The 26,789-nt window shown below is 37.9% G+C and overlaps 3 protein-coding genes across 7 annotated transcripts; 2 read left to right on the top strand and 1 right to left on the bottom strand.

Annotated features, from left to right (window-relative positions):
* Positions 1–26,789, top strand: LOC141910125 (uncharacterized). 5 transcript variants are annotated; one of them, XR_012619842.1, is made up of 7 exons: positions 33–44; positions 5,528–5,677; positions 11,067–11,708; positions 11,866–12,120; positions 18,008–18,104; positions 26,088–26,197; positions 26,294–26,787. XR_012619842.1 is itself a non-coding variant. In XM_074800842.1 (5 exons), the coding sequence occupies exons 3-5, from the start codon at positions 12,028–12,030 to the stop codon at positions 26,316–26,318; spliced, it is 228 nt and encodes a 75-aa protein (XP_074656943.1). In that variant the 5' UTR covers positions 1–44; positions 11,067–11,708; positions 11,866–12,027; the 3' UTR covers positions 26,319–26,789. The 5 variants fall into 5 exon arrangements, 1 of the variants encoding a protein (XP_074656943.1); XR_012619839.1 differs by lacking the exon at positions 5,528–5,677 and having other exon boundaries at positions 1–44; XR_012619840.1 differs by lacking the exons at positions 33–44; positions 5,528–5,677 and adding an exon at positions 51–321.
* On the top strand, positions 338–4,234 carry LOC141910312 (uncharacterized). Its single transcript, XM_074801046.1, has 2 exons — positions 338–690; positions 1,319–4,234. Exon 2 carries the CDS (start codon positions 2,123–2,125, stop codon positions 4,232–4,234), a length of 2,112 nt encoding a protein of 703 aa, XP_074657147.1. The 5' UTR covers positions 338–690; positions 1,319–2,122.
* LOC141909910 (uncharacterized) lies at positions 20,550–23,616 on the bottom strand. Its single transcript, XM_074800594.1, has 4 exons — positions 23,529–23,616; positions 21,904–22,025; positions 21,475–21,657; positions 20,550–21,299 (listed from the first exon to the last, which is right to left on the bottom strand). The coding sequence occupies exons 1-4, from the start codon at positions 23,614–23,616 to the stop codon at positions 20,550–20,552; spliced, it is 1,143 nt and encodes a 380-aa protein (XP_074656695.1).

The following is a 26,789-nucleotide window of genomic DNA, read 5'->3' as shown; positions in this document are numbered from 1 at the left end:
CGGAGCCAGCCCTTTCTCGACATGGCGGTTGAAGCGAATCGATGGTAAATACGGTGAAAACTGATGGATAATAGGCCTAATTTTGGTTCTCTGGGGCTATAAAAAATCGTAGAAGTTGTGTCTAGCCCGGATGCTGTTCTCTAAAATTAGGCCTAGCCTAATCATGGGGCTACTTTATAAGGACAAACCCTCCAAAGTCTGTTCATGAATTAGACTAGAAAATAGAGTGGATTGCCGACGATGACGGATGTGGCATTTCGTGGTAACAAGAACAAGAACAATGGTCTTTTCTCCTGGGCGGACCACTTCCTTCAGGATAAGGTAGCACACGCTCGTTCGGAAAAAGTGCAGATCCGCACCTCTCGTGATTGACAATCTGCAGAATGACAGAATCCAGGCTAAAATCTTTCTACTGAAGATATTAAAATTAACCAATGGAAATGTACCGAATTTAGGCACTTGTACATTCTGCCAGCTCACAGTGTAACATTCGACAACGCGAAACTGTGATCGATCGATTGTGCTTTTTTTAACACTCCGTGGTATTTCCGGGTTCCCCGGGAACCCCGATGACGTAGATACGCGATGACGTCATCACGTGGAAGCTTTTAAGATGGCGGACATTTTCGTTTTTGTCTTGTGAAAATCGAGCAAGTATTTCCTATTTTTCGTCAACCATGAAAAATTAAGGTGAGTTCAACGATAATTATTTCACTTGCGTGATGTTTCATTTTCTCAAAAACGCCAGCCCTCTATACTGTCATGTGTTTTAAAGTTAGTAAATGTGGTTTTTAAGAGGGGATCGATTCCGCACTTGACTTAAAGTGATCCGCCAATTGAAGTGTCTAGACGGGTCGAAGACGAAATCCGCCATTTTGGACATGAAAACGGCCTGATTAATTCTCCTTATTACATTAATTTATAGTATGATACTTGTTCAAAACCACTTTTATTTAGTGAATTTGAGTGTTTTAAATTTGTTACTGGTGTAAAGAAATCATTTTAAGTTTCTGAAGTATGATTTTGAAGTGCCTTTTGAGGTGTTTACAATTTTCGTGATTTGATCACGTGACCGCTATACTGTGCTGCGATTGGTCTAGACCACACCAAAATAAAAACATTAACACGTGCTTTATTTTCCTAGAGTTTTTAGGCTGATACACTGTTTATTTCTATGTTTTTGAATGAACAAATCAGTGGAGTATATCAACCAGATCTTCAAAACTGAAATTATATGGCCTATTTTGTCAAAAACGTATAAATAAAAGCAATTTAAGCATTTATTTTATTACGAGAAATTTATTTCTTTATTTTACAGATGGATGCCCTTACAGAACAATATACTATATCTCCAGATGCACCTCAACCAGTAGAATGTTTGGAAAATGGGCACATTCAATTTCTCAAACAGAAGATTTCAAGTACCGGTACCAAGTCAAAAAACGCTGTAAATTCCGAAGTTGTTGATCATCTGAAAACTTGCGTTTGTGATCCAGCGCAATTGCCTGATCATAAAAATTTGGTCTCTGCCATAGGCCGTTCTATTGATAAGTTCAAGAAAATTAAGAACCCCACCAGAGATATTTCGAAAGTGGAGCAGTTATTCAATGAGCGTTTCAAACTTCCAGCAAGAGTTCATTTAACAGAACCAATTGTTGAAGTGCCAGTGGCTCCAGATAGTGTAGCTACGCCAGGTACAAGTGATTTAACTCTCACCACTCCGCGACAATCTGAGCAGCAGTCATATAAACGTCGTATGAACTTTGGCTCTTCATACTCGCCTTCTCCAAAAAAATTTTGAACTGATTGTGCCAAATGTGTGAATCAGCGGATTGCAATTAAGGAGGTCTCTAAGTCGAAACGCAGTCTTATATATCAACTTAAATCTACAGCGTCTCCCAGAACAGTTCAGCAGTCACTTAATCGTAAGAAGAACATTGAAAGCAGTTTACGTGCTAAGGCTAAAGCTCTACGTGGAAACCTGAATCAAAAGGAGCGTAAGATTAAAGCTTTAGAGAAAAATGTTGCAACGTTACAGTCAGAACTTGATGATAGTGAACATTCAAAAGAAATTTTGGCGGCAAAGTCTCAAATTGACATTTTGTTAAAAAAACAAAAAGAGATGCAGTTGATAATAGATCGGTTAGAATCGCAGAATTCGGATTTAAAAAAACAAGTTAAAGATCTTCAGACCTCTGTTGACACTTATTCACAGTTACTGGAAGAAGAACAGTCAGTTGCTAAAACTATAAGTGTCAAGAAAGACAAAAAAACTTATTCAGATTCTTTTCGAAGGGCAGCTTATTTGTGTCTTCAGAGTCAAGTGTCCGTTGAACAGGTTGGAAACGTTATTGACGGTGTGCTCAAGAACCTGACTCCATATTCAGTAGATAAAAAACCTGATGCTTCTACTGTTAGTTATTTCAGCTATGAACTTGGTGTCCTCAGTGACCTTCAGGTGGCAGAGGTGTTAGTAAACGAGGATAATCTTACCATTTCATGGGATGCAACATCACTGTCGGGTGAGCATGTCAACGAGGTACATATCAACACATGTAGTGTCCCACCATCTAGTTATATTATGCAAATAGGAATCCTTTCTGGTGGTGAAACCGGGGACTATGTACAACATATAAAAGATTCGTTAGATGACGTCATACAGACTTATGCTGCTTATCATAGTATTTCAGCATCTAGTGTACAATCAAAAGTGATCGGTCACTTGAAAAATGCGTTCAGTGACAGGGTGAATGTAAATGGATCTACAGTGCGTGCACTTGAAGCCGATTTGGATATTAAACTTTTATATTTGAATTGTAATGTCCACCCGTTAGAAAGTGTAGCTCGTAAATGTCGTGAGTTATTAAAAGAAGAATTTGATCAAGATATTGAAAGTTATACTTTTGGTAGCAACTGTAGAGCAGGAAATTTGTTATATGGGCTATCAAAAATGAGATACAAACAAGGTAAAGGGGATCCTGGTGGATTTAAACTGTTTCTGTCTCAAAATGGTCTCAGCACTGGTGCATTACCCCGTTATGTTGGAAATCGTTTCCACGTTATATTCCATCTGGCTGCTGTTGTCTTCAGCTTACGTGATCTACTAGTTACTTACCTGGAAACCAGATGTAATGTTAGTAATCCATTGAAACCTGCGCTATTAAAGGATATGAAAAATCCATTGATCTTGACTCACCTGAGAGTGCTTGGTATCATAGGAAAGCTATTGACTGGACCATGGATGAAAGTCTTTTATGCCAATACTGCAAATTTGACTAACCTCCAAACTAGTGGATCTATGAAAACATGTATTGCTAAACTGAAATATTATAAAGATGACCCATTGATGGTGTTGAGAACCAACACTGATGTTTTTGGAACTATTTTGATTGGTGACGGTGTCGCTCAAGACAAGACATTCATGGCGCTTCGGACACCACTCTCTGATTCTGAGGAAGAGCAACTGTTTCGTTCTATTGTTTCCAGTTTGATGGCTGGTTGCATTGAAGTCCTGGAACGTCAGCTACATGATTATATTAATGGTGATTTAGCAAATCCTTCAGAGGAATTGCTCAAACAAACTCAATCTGTTCCTACTCATAACATGTTTGCTGGAAGAGTGATGGGTTTGGCTGATCATCATTTTAAACGAGCTCCGAACGCCACTGTTGGTTTTCTTGATGGCAAGATAAAATCGTGTCAGAATCAAACTATAGAATGGCTTGATAGCAAACCTGTAACTGAACAAAAAAATATTGTTGCGTTCAGTGTGAATCGTGCTCGCTACATGAGGAAAATAATCAAACAAAGGTCAAAGTCAATAATGAATGAGCGGAAAAAGCGCAGTGACAACAAAGTGCAAAAGTGTGATATGAGCCATCGTAGAAAAATGGAAAGAGCTATCAGGTCACTGTATGAAAATGGTGACCCTGAACAATTTTTCAAGGACTTTGATTGTAATGCTGAAAAAAAAGAACTTATATCCAAAATACTTAATGATGTCAACAGCCTCAGTGACCGCCTCATTGAAAATTCTTGGCATGACTTGGAAAGTGCGGAACAGTCCACCTATTTGGGAAAGATTGTTTGGGCTAAGTCCAAAGCTAAAATTCCAACAGTGCGCATTGCTTATTGGACAGCCAATGAAACGTTTCAGGATGCTGAAGATTACAAGCTGACCGTTCCACAAATCATCTGCGATTTTATGACTGGAGATCTGACATTTATTAATTAGCTTGAAGGTATGAATCGGTGAAATACTTGTGGATATATATACCCACATACATGCCTTATTTCTGTTTTTTAATGGTTAGATTTGGAATCTAAAAACCTAAATTTTGATACCCTACAAGGCATGGTTAGGTTAGGTGGGGTGAAATCGTTAATTCAATATGGCCGCCATAAAAATCCAATATGGCCGCCAAATAATGCACAATTTGGCTTTATTTGTTCTAATTTCTGTATAACTGATGTGTTATGATGTTGCAACTTGTTTTCTGGGCACTGTTATCTTAAAGAAATGTTTGCAAAGCTCAGCTACCCTTTAGACGCGAAACTCACATCGAAGGTCATATGAAGTTCAAGGTCATGGTGACCTTTGTCAAGGTCAAGGATATTCAAAAATTTTGTTTCGGGTTGAAAACCTTTGGATGTATGTCTGCTGAAAATTTCATGTAGTTATCTTTACTGTGAGAAAAGTTATGGCTGTTTCAGTAAGAAATCTCATAAAACAATCACAGTTTTTTGACGCCTTATAAAACGTTACCATTATGAAACCTTAACAATGCTAACCATTCAGCGTCATTTTACAAACGACAACCGTAAATCGATGTGCAAAACGTCACAGGTTTATGTGTACACACACAAGCTATTTGGCAAAATATTATTGATAAAGATGTAGAATGGCTCCGTGTGATTATATAATGACCTCTATTTGAACGTCGGAATGTTATATTGCATTGAATATCATGAGAAGACGTATTGTAATAGTAAATGATGTATGATTATATCAGGAGCGGCAGGCATAAATAGAAATGATAAGTAAATCGGATTATTCGGTTAAATGGCGGATGTATACACGATTTGGAAGTCTAATATAAAAGTCAGACCCTGTCATGGGGATGCTAGTGGAATGACGAAGCTATCTACGATCTGAGTAGGGCCGGCGTGAATTTCATCGGCGGCTACAAGCGGTCTATATAAAAACGTGTAAACATATAATTTTAATATTCAAATGTTTTAGAAAATATGTTCGATATTAGGGGTATGCAGGTTTCATGAGATTAGCAATTTATAATAGCATAGCTGTCATATACGGCTCCGCGTCCACTGATGGCATGTGTATAAGGTGACAATTCAATTCAATACTTTATTGATCCTTATTACATTGAAATTCCGGGATAAAATTCCCAAATTCCATAAAGTTACAAATTTTAAACTAAGAAAATACAAAATACAAGACACACGGGTAATTCATACAGAATAACATGAATAAGTTATTTAAATGACAATGTCTACTTCAACCCAGACTCAAGTCTAGGATATCGAGTGACAGCCAAACCGGGCCCCGGGACCGGGCCGGCTGGCTACACGATATGCTCGAAGTCATGATGAAGCAGACATCAGAAGAGCTCTTTCTTCAACCATGGAGGCAATGAAGTTGCAGACCAGCTTAGAGGCAAGTCGGTCACAAGTTGACAATTTTTTAAAAAATTAGACCAGTCGAAGACTGTATCATCTACCCAATCGCCAAATCTCATAATTCCCCAAATTTCTTAAAACTTCGATTTCAAATTTGCAATTCCACATTAGCTTATCCCAGAAATTCTACATTTTTTCGCAGGCGTCAAATAATTTATTAAAGTTAATTTTCTTGTTCAGTCTTTTGTCTTAGTTAAATCAAAGACAAAAGGTGACTAATTTCCATACACTTAAATTTTAATATTTCCGCTACTAGGTGAGCTAGAAAGAAAAAAAATATACCGTTGGCTTTGTTTTTTCATGCTCTTTCACATGAAATTGGTTTCAGGACTCTATCTCCTGTTTGAAAAAAATGTACAAGTGCCTACCGAATTCCTCGGAATTGCTGATGACATTTTGAATCTGAAACAATGATATTTAATGTAATTGATTGAACCGTTAACGCGGAGAGGTGCGGATCTGCACTTTTACCGCTCGTTCTATTTCATGAAAAATCACCCATTCCTAGATTTTATGAGGTTCTCCCAATTACCCTTTTATGGTGATTTCATTGAAACAGCCCCTTTTGCCAAAATATACTTGCCAAAAATTGATAGTGGCTAGTCTGAATACCAGTCGTTGTTACGGTTCCGTACAACGTCTGACGCTAAAGTATCATATAGAGGTTAACTCCTGTTAATTGCAATGCAACAACTGATTTTAGTGTCAAATCAAACCTTTGTACTAAAATAAATAAATTAGTTACCTTGTTGACTTTGAAAACGTGTTTTATAATAAAATTTTTGATGATTTAAATCGCGAACCGGAGAATTTATTGATTTGATTTGAATTGAATTGATTGCCATTATCGGGATTTCCAATACGGGCTAAATTAATAAAATGTGAAAATATGTCTCTCTAAAATTACTCTAAATGTTATTTTTTGTTGATAAAACGCATAAATTTTGGTCAATTTTAACCTTAATAATTTGAAACAAGAATTTCTGCATTGGCACCAGGTTTAAGTTCGAATCCGTAATTTACACTCCCATCATGCACCACGAAAAGCCGCCATATTTGTTATGTTGCTTCACTTCAACTGTTTTTTGAGGTGACTAGTCAAAAGTTTTGAGCTACTATGATAGTCAAAAGCTACTTGGGATTACAAATTTATGCACAAACAATAGTTAACTTCCATCTGATTACAGAACAGTCAGTTTGAGGTAAGTTGATGGTGTTTTAAGGGGTGAAATAGACGCTCAAAGCCTCGTCCCTCAAAATGAGGGACGAAAATTAACCTTATATGAGCACTTTCGCCCTAGACGTTGTTTCAGGAACAACGGCTAGGTACTAGACTAGACAGTGGCTTATCTGACAGATTCTCACACCAGCATTTTTAGCCGACTTGGGACTTAAGTCCCAACGGGCTATTGCGTTCACTTTTCGTCCGTCCGTTCGTAGACGGAATCCAGTTATTTTGGGAAGTTTTGAAGACGCTTCAAGGTAATGTCTTGATATTTGGGTTACACATGTATTTACCCTAGACACATCTTCAGCCCAAAAACTGGCCCTGTCAGATTCAAGATGGCCGACTGGCAGCCATTGTTTGCCAAAATCAGCACTTTTTACACATTTTTGAACTTTTTGAGGGAAATTTTGAAGACGCTTTGATCAATTACCTTGATCTTTCGGATATATGTGAATTCCCCCAGGGCCCATCAGCTTAACAAAAATTGGGTCGATCGGACTCAAGATGGCTGTCTTATGACCTTTTTAGTGCCCAAAAATTTTAATTTTGGCCCAAATTCTGAATCCTGTAGCTTCCTACTGGTTTATCATTTCTCATTGCAATTTGTGATGGGTATTCTATGGGACAGGTATTTTTCATCAGCCAATTATGACGCAATTGGTGGCCATATTGGTGCCAGCAGTACTCATTCGTAAGTGGAAAAAAGTTTTTCCACATTATATTGATACCTAAGCGTATTTTGTTACCACAATCATTTAGAAAGTTGTAGCTCATAACGTGTTCTATGATTGTGGTGAGTTTCAAGGTCATTGGTTTTTGTATATGGCCACCAGGGGGCGTTGAATAATGCAATATCTTAGTATTTCTATATTATATTCGTATCAATGCATATTTTGTAACCACAATCAATTGCAAAGTTGTAGCTCATGACATCATCTATGATTGTGGCAAGTTTTAAGGCCATTAGTTATTCTATATGGTCACCAGGGGGCGTTGAATAGTAGAATAACTTAGTATTTCCTTATTATATTGGTACCTAGGCATATTTTGTTACCATGATCAATTACAAAGTTATAGTTCGTGACATGTTCTATGATTGTGGTGAGTTTCAAGGTCATTGGGTTTTGTATATGGTCACCAGAGGGCGTTGAATATTGAAATTGTTAGATTGTTGAGCATTTGAAACCACTTCCCAAGTGGGCATGGTGTCCCTGGACCCCTAGTTTATAATATAGGGGGAGGAGCACAGTGAAACTCACAGCGAGCACCACAGGTGCGAAAAAAATGGCTGGATCCACAGACAGAGACCAATCGACTACAACACGACCCTAGAATATGAAGATATTGTCTCATTATACTGGCTGGTCCAATACTTTCAGGCATGGATCCAAATTTTTAGGGGGGAAAGCAATGTGTAACTTACTGCGAGCACCACAGGTGCAAAATTAAATGGCGGGATCCACAAGCAGCGACCAATCAGCTACAACACAACCCTAAAATATGAAGACATTGTCTCATTATACTGGCTGGTCTAATACTTTCAGGCATGGATCCACATATTTAGGGGGGGGGAGCAATGTGTAACTTACCGCGAGCACCACAGGTGCAAAATTAAACGGCGGGATCCACGAGCAGCGACCAATCAACTACACAACACTAAAATATGAAGATATTGTCTCATTATACTGGCTGGTCTAATACTTACAGGCATGGACGGAGCCATTATATTGGGGGACGGGGGGGGGATGGCAATGTGTAACTTAATGGAAAAAAAACTGAGTGAGTTTAAAACTAGGCTCCACGGTCTGGGTCTAGGCCTATGTTACACGGCTCAGGCGACCTAGCCTAGTACTAGTACTAGGCCTGCGTACTTGATAACCACATTTAGACCTAATTCACTTCCTAAAAGACAAGTTCAATGAATATAGGCCTTTCGTTGGCTTGGAATCTGTATTTGAAGCCTTCATATTTGTGAGGCTAGGCTCAAGTATTTTGTGAGTAGCCACTAACTGTTATATTAGGCCTTCATCACACCATCGTAACACGGTCAGCGCCTCGGATGACACGATTTCAATTGTATACTCTTGAGGTGAATAGATGAATTATACATCAAAATTTAAAGCAGAAAAAATGCTAGTTATGTATGTTTTCATATTTAACATAAAATTTGTCGTATTTGAGTAGCTAGTGTGTGAAATGTAACCCAACTCAAACAAAATCCAAATCAGCGATAAATGTTGTGGTGTTTCCAACAACGAAGATCGATGATTACTCATTTCAATCCCGAAGGAATATAGGTATATGATACATCGTTTCAATCATTATCGAGTACTTCATCAGCCAACTATGTTTTCATTTAATGATAGCGTGTGATCAACTTTGGATTTCTTCAAAATGGAGAGGTTTTTTCGGCCGTAAACATCGAAAATGCTCGATACATTTCCGGGTTTTTAGACTAGCCGTCAGCTCTTAATAAGGTCAAAAAGGAAGAATGTTGCAACATAGCTAAACGCTAAAAGATGTTTATTTTCGTTCTATTTAGGTTTTGGTTCGAATCCCATTTATTCTGTACCTAAAAACTTGACATTAGTCCGGGTCCTGTTCCGTAATTAGTCAGCATGCAGCAAGTCACGCTGTGCAGGTGCGCGGTTATTTTTAGCACAACAATTGAATGAACCAATAGGCGCGCACTACGTCATATTGTTCGACTTGGTCGCATTTGCCTTTAGATTTTTATATTCACAGTTCAATAGGGTTCTGCAATGACGTCATCAAAATCCAGATGGCGCCATTGTTTCATCGGGGAGAAATTCCAAAATGGCTACCTACACTGATTCACAGGCACTCGCCGATTGGCTTGGGATACAGTTGCTGGGGTTTTTGATAGTGTATTTGTGTTTTCACTCATTAATCTGCAATAAATCCGAGAAAAAAATGTATTGGTACTGATACATTTAAAGGTTAATGGCCGCTGGCTCCACGCACGGCGACCTCACATAACACTAACAAACTTCGTTTTTCAATCTAAATTAAAACTTTCATTTTATATTATACTTATAATAGGATATATAACTGTCATATCACTAGTAACTTACTAGTGATATGACAGTAATATATCCTATTATTCGATCCGACTGTGAGACACTATCAATTTGTGGAACGTCTTCAGTTATATGAAAGAAAAGGTAATTGACGAAGCGAGCGTGAGCATATAGGAAAAACTTTACAGGCGTTGAGACGGCAACCCTAGGTCATCGAACGTCGTGGCAACCTAGTGTTGCCGTCTCAACGCCTGTAAAGTTTTTCCTATACGCTCACGCTTTGTCAACTACCTTTTCTTTTATTTTACTAAAGACGTTTCACAAATTGATAGTGTCTCAAAGTCGGATGGAATAATAGGATATATAACTGTCATATCACTAGTAAGTGTCATACAAAATAAAAGTTTTGATTTTAGATTGAAAAACGAAGTTTGTTCAGTATTTTGTGAGGTCGCCGTGTGTGGAGCCAGCGGCCATTATCTTTTTAAACAGTTTAACGTATCAGTACCAAGACGTTTTTTCTCGGATTCATTGCGGATTAATGAGTGAAAACACAAATACACTATCAATAACCCCAGCAACTGTATCCCAAGCCCATCGGCGAGTGCCTGTGACTGATAATAAAAATTGGACTGTGAGTAGAATAAAAGAGGAGCTTCCGAGACGTCACGCTAGCACCAGAGGGAGGAAAGAAAATTTGATAGAAAGGTTATAACATACATTCATTCATAAATAACAATTAAATCCATTTTTCCTTTGTATTCAAGTCCCAAATTGTGAAAGAACCGGTTTACACACTTCACATTCACTGAACACCCATTGAGCATACTTAAAGCATGTAACTAACCTACCTACCCTATTGTTCAATGAGCATGGTCCATTTAGTTTGAATATTTGCTAAAGGGCGCAGCACTATAAGGTATATTGTTCCTGTCAAGAAACTATGTTAAACCATGAAGGATGAAAATTCAACACATAGCCATAAAACATGAATGAAAAGTGTTTCAAAATAAATCTTAAATTAGAAAAATCCATTGAACCCTTGCAATTTCTAGCCACCAATCCACAATTTTTAATCATTTTGATATCTTTTCCAGACTTTTGGCCTATGACAGAAATGCAAACTTCGAGAATGTGATTAATTTGCCTGCGAACAACCAATTGAATGGTCATCAGATGGGTTTAGACAGTTAATTGCTGATCATAAAGCCCTGTTACCATAACTGACCACAGAACAAATTGTTGGCTATTTCAAATACCGACAGGTTAATGACAATTTGATGGCAGGAGATATAAAGGCCCTGACAAAGACAAGCTATTGGTAGAATCAAGAAGGGTGGATGCCTGTAGTTTTAAAGTAACTAGAGAGAAAATATATCTTAGTGGCATCGTAGCAGCAGCAATGAAGAAAAAGGAAAGATTTTTGAATTGTCAAACTCGTATCAAATATTCTAACCTTAAATAATTATGATATCTAAAGACAATACATCAAACTCGAAACACTTGTTTCATTTTACAGGTTAGCTACAACTACAAGATAATGATTTGTGGGCAAACAGCTGACATAAAGAACTCACATTGTGAGTGCCCAGCGGGGAAAGGACCCCACGGTACTTGTAAACACCTGGGTGCAGTACTTATTGCGTTGGAGAAGTTAATCGCCACAGGAGATCTAATCATTGGCAAAAGTTGCACTGAGTATCTTCAGACATTCCATAAACCCAAAAAGAATTACCAAGGTATGTCATAGAGGCATTTAAGTCAGTGAATTTATAGCTACATCTGGAAAGGGATGATAAAATCTCATCACCATTCTCATCACCATTCTCATCACCATTCTAGGGGGTGCATCCTCTTGAGACAGAACTGAACAGAATGTATGGATTTATATTTTAGGCTCACCAATTAAAGCTCAAGATTTACCAGGGAGGAAACATGATGCAAACTTGGAGGACCCAAGACCAGTAAAATGCAGGAATGTTGATGGTTATAAGGACAGAGTGCGGTCACTGGTGTTAAATTACTGTAGTTTAACAAATAAAGATCTCCCAATTAGATATGTATGACAAGGCAGACCTTCAAACGGCCACACTGGATCATGACTACCTAGAGAAGCCATTGCCATACTATATAGTTGAAAGAACAGTTAAGGTAACTAAATAGGTGACATTTAATATAATCACATGTAAAATGTAGCCAATGCATTCTTACCTTTCAGGAGTTCAAACTCATCCCTGTATTGATTTTAGCCCACTTGGGACTTTAGTCCCAGCGGGCTATTGCATTCACTTTTCGTCCGTCCGTCCGTCCGTAGACCGAATCCAGTTATTTTGGGAAGTTTTGATGACGCTTCGAGGTAATGTCTTGATATTTAGTTTATACATGTATCTACTCTAGACACATCTTCAGCCCAAAAACTGGCCCTGTCAGATGGCCGACCAGCAGCCATTGTTGTTCGTCAAAATCAGCACTTTTTACACTTTTTGAGGGAAATTTTGAAGACGCTTAAAGAGCACATGACATCATCCTGACTTCCCATAGTTTCTTTATCAATGTTAGGTATATGTTCAATATTCATGAAAATATAAATTTTACATGTCAAAAATAAGTTTGTCAGTAAAGAAATGGTTTTAAACTTGTCTTCAAGCCTCCGATTTTCTGCTAAAAATAGCTGTGTTAGTTCCTTACTTCAATGGGAAGATGGCGTGGATTATGACGTGATTGGTGCTAAACAACATAGAGTGCCATTCATTGTATCTTAGTCATTGTCGTTGTTCTTAACAAAAGCTTCTTAACAAAAGACCTCAAATGTCAGACGATGGGTTCAGTGATTTGGAATTCACTGATAATAATATTCAACCATACATGTTTGAACCAGTCAAAAGACATAATTCTGACGACAAAGCCGACCGTGAATCAAGTTCATCTGACGACAATAGTAGTAGTGACGACGACGGCGGCGTAGAAGAATTTGAACAAAGGGCAGACAATACGGATTGGTAAGTAGTTCAAATGAACAAAATAAACACAACTCAGTAGCAAATATAGTAAAATGAATAATATTAATACTTCGACGACCATTTCTGGGTTCATTGGTTTATATTTATTATTATTAGCTTGTTTCTAATTCGCTACATCAGCGAGGCCTACCTACACAACACCGAAAAGAAGGGCACCGGTTCAGTAGTTTTAAGGCTGGCTTATGTTGACAAGCAACGCGACGCCTACCGACGCAACTGGGTTTATCGCCGATTAGCGTCCTACGAGAGGCCGCCAGTTGCTCCTCAATCGGTTCGACATAAGCCGGCTTGCGACGGCAACGCGACGCCTACCGACTCGTCGCAAGCCGTATGCGGCTAGTTGCCCATGTTCTACTCCGGCCTACGGTAGGCGGGCAGTTGCTTACGATCGCAGCCGACATAAGCTCATCTGCGACGCGACGGAGGGGTTCCAGCCAATGAGAGACCGCATATACATAGTACAAATTATCACCGCTAGTTAGCGTCATTCATAATTGGTCATAAACTTTCAAATTCAAGAAGTTCAAACTTCAGCATGGCAGAGGACTGGACCGAAGATACAGGAAGAAAGACACTCTAAATATTTGGATGGATATATGAAAGCTGTGGGTACTGGTGTGTGTAATGGGTAGTGTAGTGTGATCTGTGTGCATTTGTGGCCAGCACACAGATTATATTGTTCAATGGGGTTTGGTCCAGGACTCGCGAGATTTTCAACAACACGGAAGTAACGTGCAATAAATGATGACTTGAATTGCATGACTACCTACCACCCCTCATTATTGTTGGAAAACTAAACGTTCGGCACTGACTAAGAATTAGTAATAACATTTTAGAAATGGCCAGAATTTTAACTTAGGTTCTATCTCATTTTTATTTTACAATTGCGATTGGTATAATTTTTTTTTAAACGGCCGTTAAGGCTTCATGTTTCGTCTGCAATTCACTGCAAATAGTTACACAACTACGCACATTTCAGTGTTTTTGGCAGCTGTACACTCAATCGGCACCGTTCGTGACTAGCTTCACTGCGGAATTATCATTAATTAACATCGCCATATCACATCATCAACTTAAATTGTGCCCTAAAACCCTAACAGCCGAAATAATTGAAATGCACACACGATTTCTATCATTGAAAATTGAGAGAGTGGCCATGTCTGTGTTTGCTGCTTCGCGTAAATGGCGCAACCGCGCGGAGTGGGGCCGATACGTCTAGCAACGAAATTGGTATAATTATGGTGTGAGCGGTCATCTTTATAGATGTCGCTAGCACGTATTCAAAACAGAATCAGAAAGATCAAAGTCTTAAAGAAATAGCTTTTCTAATAGAAGTATATTTCCTAATAATTCAAATTTATTCTCAAAATGCTTATCACGTGACCATTTCAGCCGTTGCAGTTGCTAGTAATTGCAACCGACATCAGCTGGGAAGCAACTGGGAGGATCCCATATCCCGCTAGTCGGCCTCAGTTGCTGCGAATCGGAGCGCAGTCGAGCTGGGCTGCGATAGCGGTTGCTCTCAGTTGCGTCGGTAGGAGTCGGTAGGCGTCGCGTTGCTTGTCGACATAAGCCAGCCTTTAATTCGTGGTGAAATTAGATATCATGAAATGTAAATTTACAAGATAAGGAAAATACAACTTTCCATTAAGAATTGTTACTGCGTGGCTTGTGTTGGTAAATTTCGCGTAACTAATATTCAATTCAATGCAAATTAAATTTATTTAGTACCGGTAAAAAGCCACTAGTTTTTGCCAGGCAAACCTCTCATAATGTTCCAGCCAGTCTAAAGAAATTACTTTCAATTTTTTTAAAATTTTAGGTGCTCATGTAGAAACAGCACTGGCATGTATGTTTGCTCCCCAATGCAAACTCCCTGCGAATGTGTATGTTGCAAAGAGTTCCACAAACTCTCAGAAATAATGGCAACTGCAGACAAAACTTGCGTTACCGAAGTACACCGATTTATAGTTAACTGCCTGGATCCCGATGTGCTCAAAGTGTCTTTTTATGATTATGCATTTGACTCTGGTCCAATTGGTGATGAAGAACCTCTGCATGAGTAAGTCCAAATGAAAAGCGAATGAAGAAATAGGAATAAACTTAAATTTTGTATTTAAAATCAGGATATAAACTTCTTTATTACTATTAATACAACTTGCAATATTATTAATGAATTCTCTGTACAAAAAAAAAATCAACATACCCTACCCCGAATGGCAGGCACTTGCGAGATCGCAGAAAATACAAGGCTAATGTGTGTAATGTATATCCATTCTATTTTCAGACTTTTCTGTTATATTGCATACAGACGTTTTGTGAGATGGGTTTGGGGCAGACTCGGCAAAAAAAACCGCAAAATTCTACCATCAAGCGTCGTTTCAATGATCCGATTAACCTGGCCAGCTGTAGATCAGTTATATTGTGGATTCAAATACCCAGAGATTCCATAAAATTTTTACGAGGATAATCCGATACAATGTTTTGATATTTTCATAATTAGTATTAAAAATAAGTCAAGATTTTCAGTATTAAAATAAATCAAGAATGGGAAAAGTATTTGATGAAGTAATTTTTCAATTACAGTAATTGCATTTGTTTTTTCAAAGCATTGATTTTAGTTCAGTTCATTTCTTTCGGCATGGACGCTTTGGTGTAGGAGGCGATTCAACTATTGTAGCATTCCGTTTTTTTCCATATTCACAAGGTGATTTCACTGGCAATTGGAATCTACTGATGTGAGTTAGGATTACTTCTTCTTTTGTGATATCAGACCGGTCGTATTGATCTGCTAAATGTTCCATCTTTGGGGTAATCGTCTTCCACACATCAGATGCCTCTGAAATTGTGGATTGTTTTCGCACATGCCAAACTTCACTGTAGCACTGAGAGACATAGTCTGAAATGAGAAATCTTAGAATTGAAATTTGGTATACCGTAATATGTATGTACCTAACGGGTACATTTCTGGGTTCATTGGTTTATGTTTATCATTATTAGCTTGTTTCTAATTTGCTAAATCAGTGAGGCCTACCTACTGAAATGAGAAATCGTAGAATTGAAATTTGGTATACCGTAATATGTATGTACCTAACGGCTTCCCTGAGATTCTACTTTGTTAACCAGGGATGAGAATTCCCCGCCGATCCGCGGTTTCCTGCGGATTTTGGTATTGAAAAATATCAATTTTCCAAATAGTCCAAAAATGATGTAAAAGTATGGGGGGATGATCTCACTCAATTGGTTCGGCGCGATCGGTAATCAGGTGAACCGTAAAAGCGTTCAGTGCCTGTTTTACTCATCGTCTCGTAAAAGTATCGTATATCAATGCATATTCATTGCAGCACAGTGATTTTGTATCTACATTTGTACTACGATCTTGATGAGTGTGTATGTATTTTATCGATCGGTTGCCGAACCGCGCGTGCGGCAACAGTAGTAATGTATATAGGCCTACTTACTGTTGCCGCGCGTGTGTGGCGAACGTCTTCGGATATTATACACTACTGGGTGATTTTTAGTGAGCATTCATCGGCGCATATTTATTGCAATAATTCAGGGCTCGACCCATAATGCATGAGATGTTGAATGTCATCGAATGAGGATGTACCACATTGGAACTAGCCATTACCTTCCAAAATATGATAGTCGTTCATGGGTTCAAGATCGCTCTAAGTGCTCGGAAAACGCATTTAATTTCTATAATTTTCTTTGGGGAGGGCCGCCAAACCTCCCGAAATAGCTTCGCGCTTTTCGGCGCTCGCTAGTGCTGACGGCTATGCCGTCAACTTGTTCGCGTGTGTAACTCAAGAAAAAAACCCACGGATTTTACAGGTCGGCGTTCTCATCCCTGGTTAACAGATTATTTCAGAAAAACAATGCTTTTTACACATTTGAAGATATTTTGGGACCGAAGAATTGATTGAACTTACTAAATGTCATAGGAACTTTAACTTGTTTAGCCACTGGTGCGCCATCTTTATGTTTCGAGAAATAAAGCTGAAACTGCTCACTTCCATTTGTGGTGACTGCCTGTTCACGATTGCTATTTTCATTGAAGTGTAAAGCTGATAGTTAAAGTCTACAAATGAAAAGGAACAGTTAAAAAACTTGTAATTCAATCATAGACCTGTCTCCCACCAAAAATGAGAATATCATCAGTGATTAGAATTACTAGAATACAAATATTTTTGAAATATATGTATTTATCATCAATTACCTTGCATTCATGGAATCAAAGAAATAATGTTGATCCTTTGGCGCAAAGTGTACAACCAGGCGATGATACGACTCGATACTGGAAGTTTGCGCAGCTGGTGATATCTTCCCGATATCTGTAAGAAGACCTTTCGCCGGGACTATACTTTTTAATACTTTATGGGCAGCAGAACCTGAAATAAAATATGACATGTATGAGGTAGGATTTGAAAAAAGAAAATAATTTGAAATATCAATATCTCAACCTGTATTTTGATCTTACCTTTCTTAATCCAGTTTCTTGACTCTAAATCTCCATGCGCGCAAGTTTTGAACTTCGCACTGTCATGTTCGTGTATGTCAGCAACGTGATTAATTAATAACTTCCATTTGTCAACAACCAACTCTGCATCGCCTCCACTGCTTCCACCGACCCAATACATGTGATTACTCAATGCTTTCGACCAATCCTTCAGGGTAGCAAACTTTTTGGTTTTAGCCTTTTTTTCCTGAAAATTATGAAATTTTGATCTTCGACATATGTCACCTAAAACCGGAACCTAATTCATAAAAGCTGATGACAAAACAACAGAATATTATCTTTTGCTAAGTGCCAGCCATCAAACCACTGTTGTATAGTGGGGTGGTTTTGCCTTAAATACTTCTTTATCCGTTGATGTCTGTCAGTTGTTATTTGATCAACATTGAGTTTACTCGAGTTTACTAAATAGTCTAAGGATCGTTTGAAACCTTCCAACTCCATTACGTTCGAACTAATTACTTCGTTGCTCTGAAAAAAATTGCACTGATTTTCTTTACAGCACGCATATGAAAGCGCTGATTCAACACATCTAGTGAAGTCACATGGAATATTACCAGTGCCACCTTAAATAATATGACAAATCTAAAACCTGAATTGTGAGTAGAATGATCTATGAATTACCTGTACTAGCTGGAAGTCAAGAATCTTAGAGTCAACCATATCCATTAACGAATAAGAACCTTATTTGGCTGTGTGTCCTCTCGAGTCACACCTTCCATCTCCACCTAGAATCAATGTCTTCTCGACAGTTTTTCTCTCCTCTATCAATTGTTTTTGACACGATTTCCAAACGTTATCAACTGCCATACAGAGGTAACTCGACTGCAACTTGAAATAATGGCGAACACCAAACATAGATAGTCCTAGGTTCTTGCAGAAATTAACGAATTTGGTAGGGCTCAATGCCCCGAAAAATACACCGGCTGCAATCAACAAGTTTCCAATGGGCATTTTCTGATGTCTTGGCTGGGAGGACCAGACCCGAAAATGAGCTTGTTCACCCAAACAAATAGTCACCGACGATCCTGTCGTATAACGTTTTGTTATCTTGCATGGTGAAAGGCACTCGTGACATACCGACAGTAACGAAACAAAAGCAGATTCAAAACAAATGAATTTTTTTTCATTTTGGGGATCGTCAAAATTAGCACTTGTGCTGACATCGGGGAATTCACCAGCATCGACGTCTTCACCGCTGCAGAAAATAAGAATAAAATTCAAACCATAAGATTAACTACGTAGGGTTTCACGCTAAAGAAAACTGAAAAATATACTTGATCTCTCCAGGGTTTCCATGTGACAATATGTTATTCATTGATAATCAAAACAGAAATGCTTATAAAAAATGCCATTTTCAATTTTGCAATAAAATAATATGTTTAGACTTACTCTGAATCTTCATCATTGGGATCCCACGTAGGGTCGTAAAATTCATCATCAGGTTCATCATCACTTTCAATATCACTGTCATGGAAATCATCATTTGCTGTTTCAGATTCCAGGAGTTCACACTGAACACTCTTATCCGATTGAAAATTTATTCCATCCGTCTGACTACGTTTTGATGATGATTTAGGCTTGATGTTGCACTGTACTAACTGATTATGATGTTCCTGAAAATTGATTTATACAAACACCTAGTTAAAAAAACATTCTGAAAACTGAAAATAGGGTTGTGGGGCAATTACAATTAGATGGGCTAAGTATAGGAATACACAATCACTTACAACCATGCCAGTATTTGTCCCGATACTTCTAAATGGTAGGCCAGTCATCAATGTTATCCAATGAAGGGATTGGTACTGAAGGTTCTTCGATGAGACTACTATCTACAACAGGCACAACTTTCTCTTTTCTTGGACTTGACATTAGATCTTTCACTATCTAAAAGCAGACATAAAACAAGTTAAAAATTAAAATAGCACTGTCACTGAAAGAAAATGGGATTCAATTTGGCATCGCATTGCTTTGGGCAGTGCAAACCGAGAATTACGTAAATTTAATTGTTTATCAACCTACCTTTACATGATCTCTCTTCTCCATGGCTTTGCTTGGTCTACCACTGGACGTACTAGCTATTGGTGTCTGTGGTGAATGTGATGAAGTACCATTATGATGTTTATCAAAATTAAAAATCGTAGGGACGACATCACCATTTAAACGAAAACGTTCGGATTTGTAACCAATTGACAAAGCGATAGACGGTGGAATCTTAAAAGCATTATCCGAAAAATGGTCACTACACAAATGGGAATGAACAGTCGGGGTGAAGTTCTTCAGCTTCAATGCGGCAGTCCATTTCAAAAGCCTTTTCTTGTCCTTCAAAGGAAATCGATGAAAACTTACTCCATCCAGCCCTGATTCTGAACTGTTTGTGCAGTTGAATGCCACACAGTACACCATACTAATACAAATATTAACAAGACAGTTTTCTGTAGTAGAAGCAGATCAGAATTTTGGTGAACTAATCAACAAACGACACAAAACTCGCGATGAAAAGACTGCTGCCGAATGGAAGCAAGTCGTACTAATCCTAGCGGATGGTTAAAAAGTGTTGGAATCTGGGTTGTTCATCTGTGTTGTAAAACCTTACCTTGCAGCGACACCAGATGGACTAATCAATGATGATTCTCTTGTTGAAGCGAAATGTTCATATGTTGGAAAACACGATGAAATTTTCCCAAATAATAAATTTCCATACCTCCAACTGAATGATGATGAATCAATGTCTTTGAGGACAAACTATTATTATCAGATTCAGGGTCAACTGCATATAACTGGCCGTGATGTTTGCTACTTCATAGTGTATACGTTCAAAGATTTGCATGTTGAAAAAATCACATACAATAAATCATTTTGTGAAATGAAGCTACTTCCAAATTAAGAGGAATTCTACGAAAATATATATAAAAAGTATTTGGCAAAACATTTATTGTAAAGTATTGTAATACACAATTTTACATTTGTATAATATAATACATTTAGTTTTAGATGAATTTAACATTGATTTTAGTCAATTTGATTAGATAACTGCTCATTATTTATGCTTCTCGGTCAACAATGGATGGTCTGAAGTTGACCAGAACACAGCAAATATATTTAATGAAGGAACCCATTTGTGTTTTATATGGACCCAGAGGCCTTTCCAAGATCTTATACGTTTTTGCTAAACCAATGACTCGCTCCACATGGATTCTCTTCGAAGCAATACGCCTATCATAAACTACATCTTCAGGATCTAACTGACTTTTTCCTTTCAGCATGTGTGGGGTATTCACTTTGACAGCAAAAGTGTCAAATAAGTCTTGAATTATTATTCCATGGTCAGACATAATGGAATCCCCTCTCGCAAAATAATTATTCTTCTCAGTTACAAGTGGGGATCTTTCGATAATTTGCCGATCAGAACTGGACCCTCCATAGCTGTCACTTATGTATGACACCATACCGTGTGGTGTTATACCTATCATTGTTTTTAAAGTTTTTTTGTTTTTATAAGTAGAAAAAGTTGCTGATTGGGCAGTTACATTTGAGGGCTTAGCTATTGGGATCTCGGTCGCATCTAGAATAACTCGAGTTTTTCCGAATTGTTTCCCAAAATTTTTTGGCATGTAATTCACGATATTATCTTTACTTGGCCAAATATCAAGTTCTTTAAACTGATAGTACATGAATCGTATCCAGAGGTCAATAATTGATCCCGCAGTACTTTCACTTATATTAAACATGAATGAAAGTTCTATGTTTTCCTTCGCCTGGCGCAATTTGATGAGAGTGAGGAATAGTTGATCCTCAGGTTTAATTTACATTCTGATACGTAAAGGTCATAGGCTGCTTCCCCTAGTACTGCAAAAAATGTTCATAGTTTTCAAGTCCAGTGTAAAAATGGATAGCTTCGGCATTAACCTTAAATGTATGCACAGACATACGCGCGTTGGTATCATTCAGTAGGTGACAGCTAATTACAACATCCACACCAATCCTTTCTTCTTCAACAGAGTAATCTGCCTGAATCTCTGACTCTGGTTCAGGTTGTTCTGGGTAGACTACCTCACGACCCACATTAGTTATATCTGCATCAGCAAACAACTTTCGCCTTTTCTTAGCCCTCGGAGCTCTAGCAGTATTTGATTTTGGTGTCTCTCGAAACTGGAAGATAGTTGGCACAGCATTCTCTTTCAAATTGTTCCTTTCAGCTGTAAATAAAATAGATCGAGATACTAGAGCATACAATACAAACTAGTCACTCTCTTCTGTCAGTGTGAGTCTATTACTGCACAATTTTTTACATTATTTCAATGTCAACCTCCTACAGTTATGCATAAAATATGATTTTTCTACATTGTAGTTTAAGTTTTACTTACCTAATTATCCTAGGTTCTTTTAGGAATCAGCTGTGAAGTGCTTAGAACAAACCCCTGACCATTTTCCTGGCTCCCATATCTTTTTGGTCTCTGAATGGAGTCTTTTGATGGCTATTCTCCATTTGAGTCTTTTTTGGCGAACCGTAGGTTTGCCTATGCAAACGGTCTGATGAAGCAGTTTTCATTGAAAATGAATAGAGTACCGGTGTGTCAACAAGGCACAAACATTGGCTGTTGAACCGATTGTGTTGATTTTTGGTTTCATGGTTTGGCTTAATGAGTTCTCGAGCCCACGAAAATATCATAGTGATCGAGTTATTTTTAGGGGACTTATTCTTGAAAAACACGCAAAAACCCTGCTTTTTAGCATTTGGTAATGGCACGTTTTTATATATGACAATTTGCATGCTTGAAATTGAAATGTATAAAAGTTCAATCCTTCCTGGAAGTGTCGCCGTTTTTAGTTCGACTGATCTCAATGTACTTTTCGACCTACAGGCCCTCACTTTATAAACCTCCTAAATTTCCTCGCTTCTATTTATTTGAGTTGACCTTGTAACCTGAGCTACAATGGATGTGATTGGCTGTTTGTGGGATATACGGGAAATTCCGGGAATTTCAGCGTCTCTGATGTAATTGGGAAAGCCTAATTTGAAACCCAAGACAAAATGGCGAACATTTTATTCGATTAGGTATTGTACGATTGCTTATAATTTTGTTCGTTGACACGAATATAAGCGAGTAGGCTATTCAATTCAGTTGCAATTCTGAACTAGCAAGTATGATGATACCAATGACGGGGTTCGTAGTGGGTCTTCCAATCATAGCCGGTATTTTTTTATTTCTAGAAAAATAAGTCCGTATATGTTTGTATATTTTGTGGATGGATGTATTCTGACTTGTGAAATTACGGCCAATCTAATACTGCGTCGCTAGTACATTCGTATATACCCGCGTAAGCAGTCAGCCGACGCAATATAATTATACAGTATATGGCAATGATAATATACACAGAACTCTAACACATCTGCAGGCGCATATATTGTCAGCCTCATACATCTTCAATCCAAATTAGTTTATATTTAGTATAATATTTTTTACAATATATGCACTAAATGATTTAATGGTGAGCCACAGGGCCATTGGACCTTTATTATTTATGTCCTTAGGAAATTTGAGAACATTGGTATATAAAGGCATTTTCGGCTTTTATTCAGTGTTATTTTCACAGAATGTCTATGGTATTCCCTAACCAGGAAGTAAAAACAATGCCCTCTAGTACAGTGCTGCCGCCCTGGTGGACAAAATTTTGCAGAGTCCTATTGACAGTATTAAACTATATGTAAAAATAATGCATGATTAAAACAGTTCCACCCACTGTGGAAATCTGCAGAACATTCAAATTCAATGTCATCAATCATCTTTTATGTTTAAGTTTTGTCTTATTTGGTAGCTATCTCTCTGTATGTATTAGTGAATTCTAATTCATCATTCCTAGAAGGGATCATAAATGAATCATCTTACTGAATTTTAAACAAATTTCCAGTGTTGGTGTATCATATACAGTATATACATCATATAAGTTCTGTCACATTCATCAATACCAGATAGGCTGGTAGTCTTCGCATAAGCGTGTCTATTATGGAATTCCCCTACTTCTGTTATCTAGTCTTGATAACCAATTGCGTTTGGGTTGCCATGGGTTTAAACTTATCACGTAGTTGCTCATGCCAACTTTATTCATAGTTCTTCTCTGGCTGACATTTTTGTTGGTGCTTCCACATGGGGCCACAAGTGTGAATCTCTTCTTATCCAAACACGGCTGTCTTCGAATGCAACTTTGTGTTGTAGACCATTTGCAACCCAGCAACAATAACCTGGTAATGATAGAATGATAATGAGCACTTCTGCCACATTCTCTATGAAGCCGTTGCAGTACTTGCTTGTTAAAGGCGATTGTTGCACTGCGGATGGGCTCAGCGATCTTTCAATTTCTTCCTTGCTATTTCACTCGTGTAGCCGGTCGATAATTACATCTAAACACCGGATGGCAATCATCATCCTTTCTTTCATGGACTTGGAAATTGAAAAATTTATCCCATTAATTCCTCCATTATTTTCATTTTGGATTGAAATTGAAACTTCCACAGCGTCCTTAGCAGAAAATAAACCAAGGCAATTTTAGCCAAAGTCCATTCGTACATCGATATGTGTTAGGTAAAGGCAAAAAATCCAATAAACTCGATCTGATAGGCGCTTAATGAACCGATGCTACTCCGTTTCAAATATCTACAAGCAATCGGGACTGCTCGTTGCAAGTATGGAATAGCATAGCCTTCTGACCGGTTTTAACTTCGCTGAATCATGGACCCTTAAACCGTTTAAGATGCCATGTGAATTATCGTGCAGTGTAAAATGGCTAAAATAGGTTTATACCCCCTGCATTAAGTTGGTTTTGAACAAGTGGGTAGAGTTGTTTGTTTGTGTTCTAAATTAGTGTCCACTCAGGATTCCATCTGTGTATCTGTTACAGTGTGGCAACAGACACGTGTATGTAATTAGTGGTGAGTGTTATGTCATTATCTGGGCAGCATTTTTGAAGTAAATTATTAAATCCAAATGCAATGATAAGTGTCTCCTCATGTCTAGTTTATGAAATTGGGTCTATATCCAAGCAGTGATAATTCTATACTCTTTTGACCAAAAATCTATCCCTCTATGTCATGAATCAACTAAAGCGCTACTTATAATCTTGCGCTATCGAGAGCATTCCGGGTGGCCTAGCGTGCTCATTTTTGGTAGTACATACCTGATAAATGTCTTAGGACCAGAAAAGACTTTTTGGATATCCTTCAATACAGTTTCATATGGATTAAAAAATTTTGATTTAGGTCGACTGCCTGTCCTTTCTGGTCCTACTAAGACCTAGGTATGTACTACCAAAACTGAGTGAGCTAGGCCACCTGGAATGCTCTCAAGGCAGGTTGAAATAGACATTAGACTCATCCATAATCAATTGATGGAGTTTTTTTTATAAAAGACAGTTTGTTCAAATTATTAGACAGTATAGATTTAACAAATGCGTGTTTTATTCTTCGTTGTTGGTCTGAAAATTGACAATCATATAATGAATTTTTTGAATCCTATATTCATAGCAGTTGATGTGTACAATATGTTTAAAGGCCGAGGAGTATGGATGCTAGTTAACCGGGTGGCAAACAATTGAGATCGGCCCTCCCACTTTTACATTATCTTGTTTATAATGTTTAGAGTGAGCGAGGTTGGCTCACAACAGAAAAGCAGGTCACACACAGTTAAATTTGAAAAATTCATAAAAGTTTTCATATCAAGTTCTAAACTAATTTTAAATAATCTAGTCATAGTGGGAATGAAAATCTGATGCTAGCGATCTTTTTTTGTAGAGATAGGGCCAAGATAAAAGATTTTAGAGACATTTCAAATTTCTTGAAAATCATTAATTTTTATCTGATTTCAATGAAATTTGGACACAACATTGATGGTAGATAGCTAAACAAGTGTACGAGACTGATCCATGGACCATAGAAAAAGTTTTGATGTTGCCAAATTTTGGTACTATGAATGAGGCTATGTTTTGTTGATGTATACTGATGACTAAAGGTATCAAATTACTGTTAATGTGCTCTGTGAGCTACACTAATTCACTGGATAACTCCTCCCTCTATGTCATTCAAAGATTCAAATTTTGAAGGAAATACCAACTAAAAAGCTTAATTTCTCGTAGAGGAGGGCCTAAAACACATTTTTGACTGCAGAAATAAATATATTACATATTAATACATATGTCTGACAAAAAGGAGGGTCCAAATCGGATAACTGACAGAGAAAATAGGAGATTTCCAGTTTCAACCGTTGGAGCTCTCCACTGCACTATTGCTTCATGGGTACTGCTATCTTTGACATTGATTGGGCTTTAATACTGCTCCTCGGCCTTTAAATGATTAGAAAAAAACATGTTGACCACTAGGCCTTGTCTGAGCTGAACCTGGTTATCCGTATTCTGTTGAGGCTTAACAACATCACGTCGAACGCGGGTGAAGATTCTGCATTTTATCCCGGTGGTAACGTTAAGAAATGCTTGAAAAACGCACTATCCCTGTGTGATAAGATATTTTTCACTAGGTAAGGGTTTATTAGCATTTTGAATAATGCTGAGCCTTTACTCCGTCTTTTCAGCAACTGGCCTCGGTCTTTGGGAATATTATCAACTGCAGTGTCATAAATCATGGAACTTATCGGGGAGGCATGGCAATCAGTATGTTACTTAACCAGAAATTATCAATATGGTACGTAGTGATTACCAATTATCATTCACATATGATAAATAAGTATTGGCAAACAAAAGATTCATTATCAGACTAACAAAATACTTTCCGTTTCAGGTTGAAGATCACATCAATCATATGAACCGACAGAGAGTCACTATGGTCGTACTTCAACAAACAAGAAATATCTACCATCCCATCTTAATGTGGTAGAACTATACAAGGGATTTTTACTAATCACCGTCCCGTAACGCTATCCATCTACAGGAAAATTTTCAATAAAATGAACCTTTCATTTCGAAGCCCATGGACTGATACCTGCCTTACTTGCGACTTATTGAACAACAAGAAAGTAGCTACGGATGATGGCCAAACTAAAATTAAGTTATCTGAACACCATGCGAAAGCTGCCCTGGCCATGGAAAGGATGAAGGCTGATATACTAAAATCGAGGCAGTTCTTTGAACGCGGTTAATTGTTAGTGGTGATATTCAGAATCAGATTTCAGACTTCCTGATTGATTGTGTTCACTGTATTTTCTATATTCATTGTAGTAAGTATTACGAGCATAGTAATGGCAGTTTCTCTTTCGTCATAAATAATGAAATCATTA

This window comes from Tubulanus polymorphus, chromosome 8 (genome assembly GCF_964204645.1).
Source record: "Tubulanus polymorphus chromosome 8, tnTubPoly1.2, whole genome shotgun sequence".
NCBI classification, from domain to species: Eukaryota; Metazoa; Nemertea; class Palaeonemertea; order Tubulaniformes; family Tubulanidae; genus Tubulanus; species Tubulanus polymorphus.
Note: the sequence above shows the minus strand (reverse complement) of the source record. Positions and strands in the feature narration are given on the sequence as shown.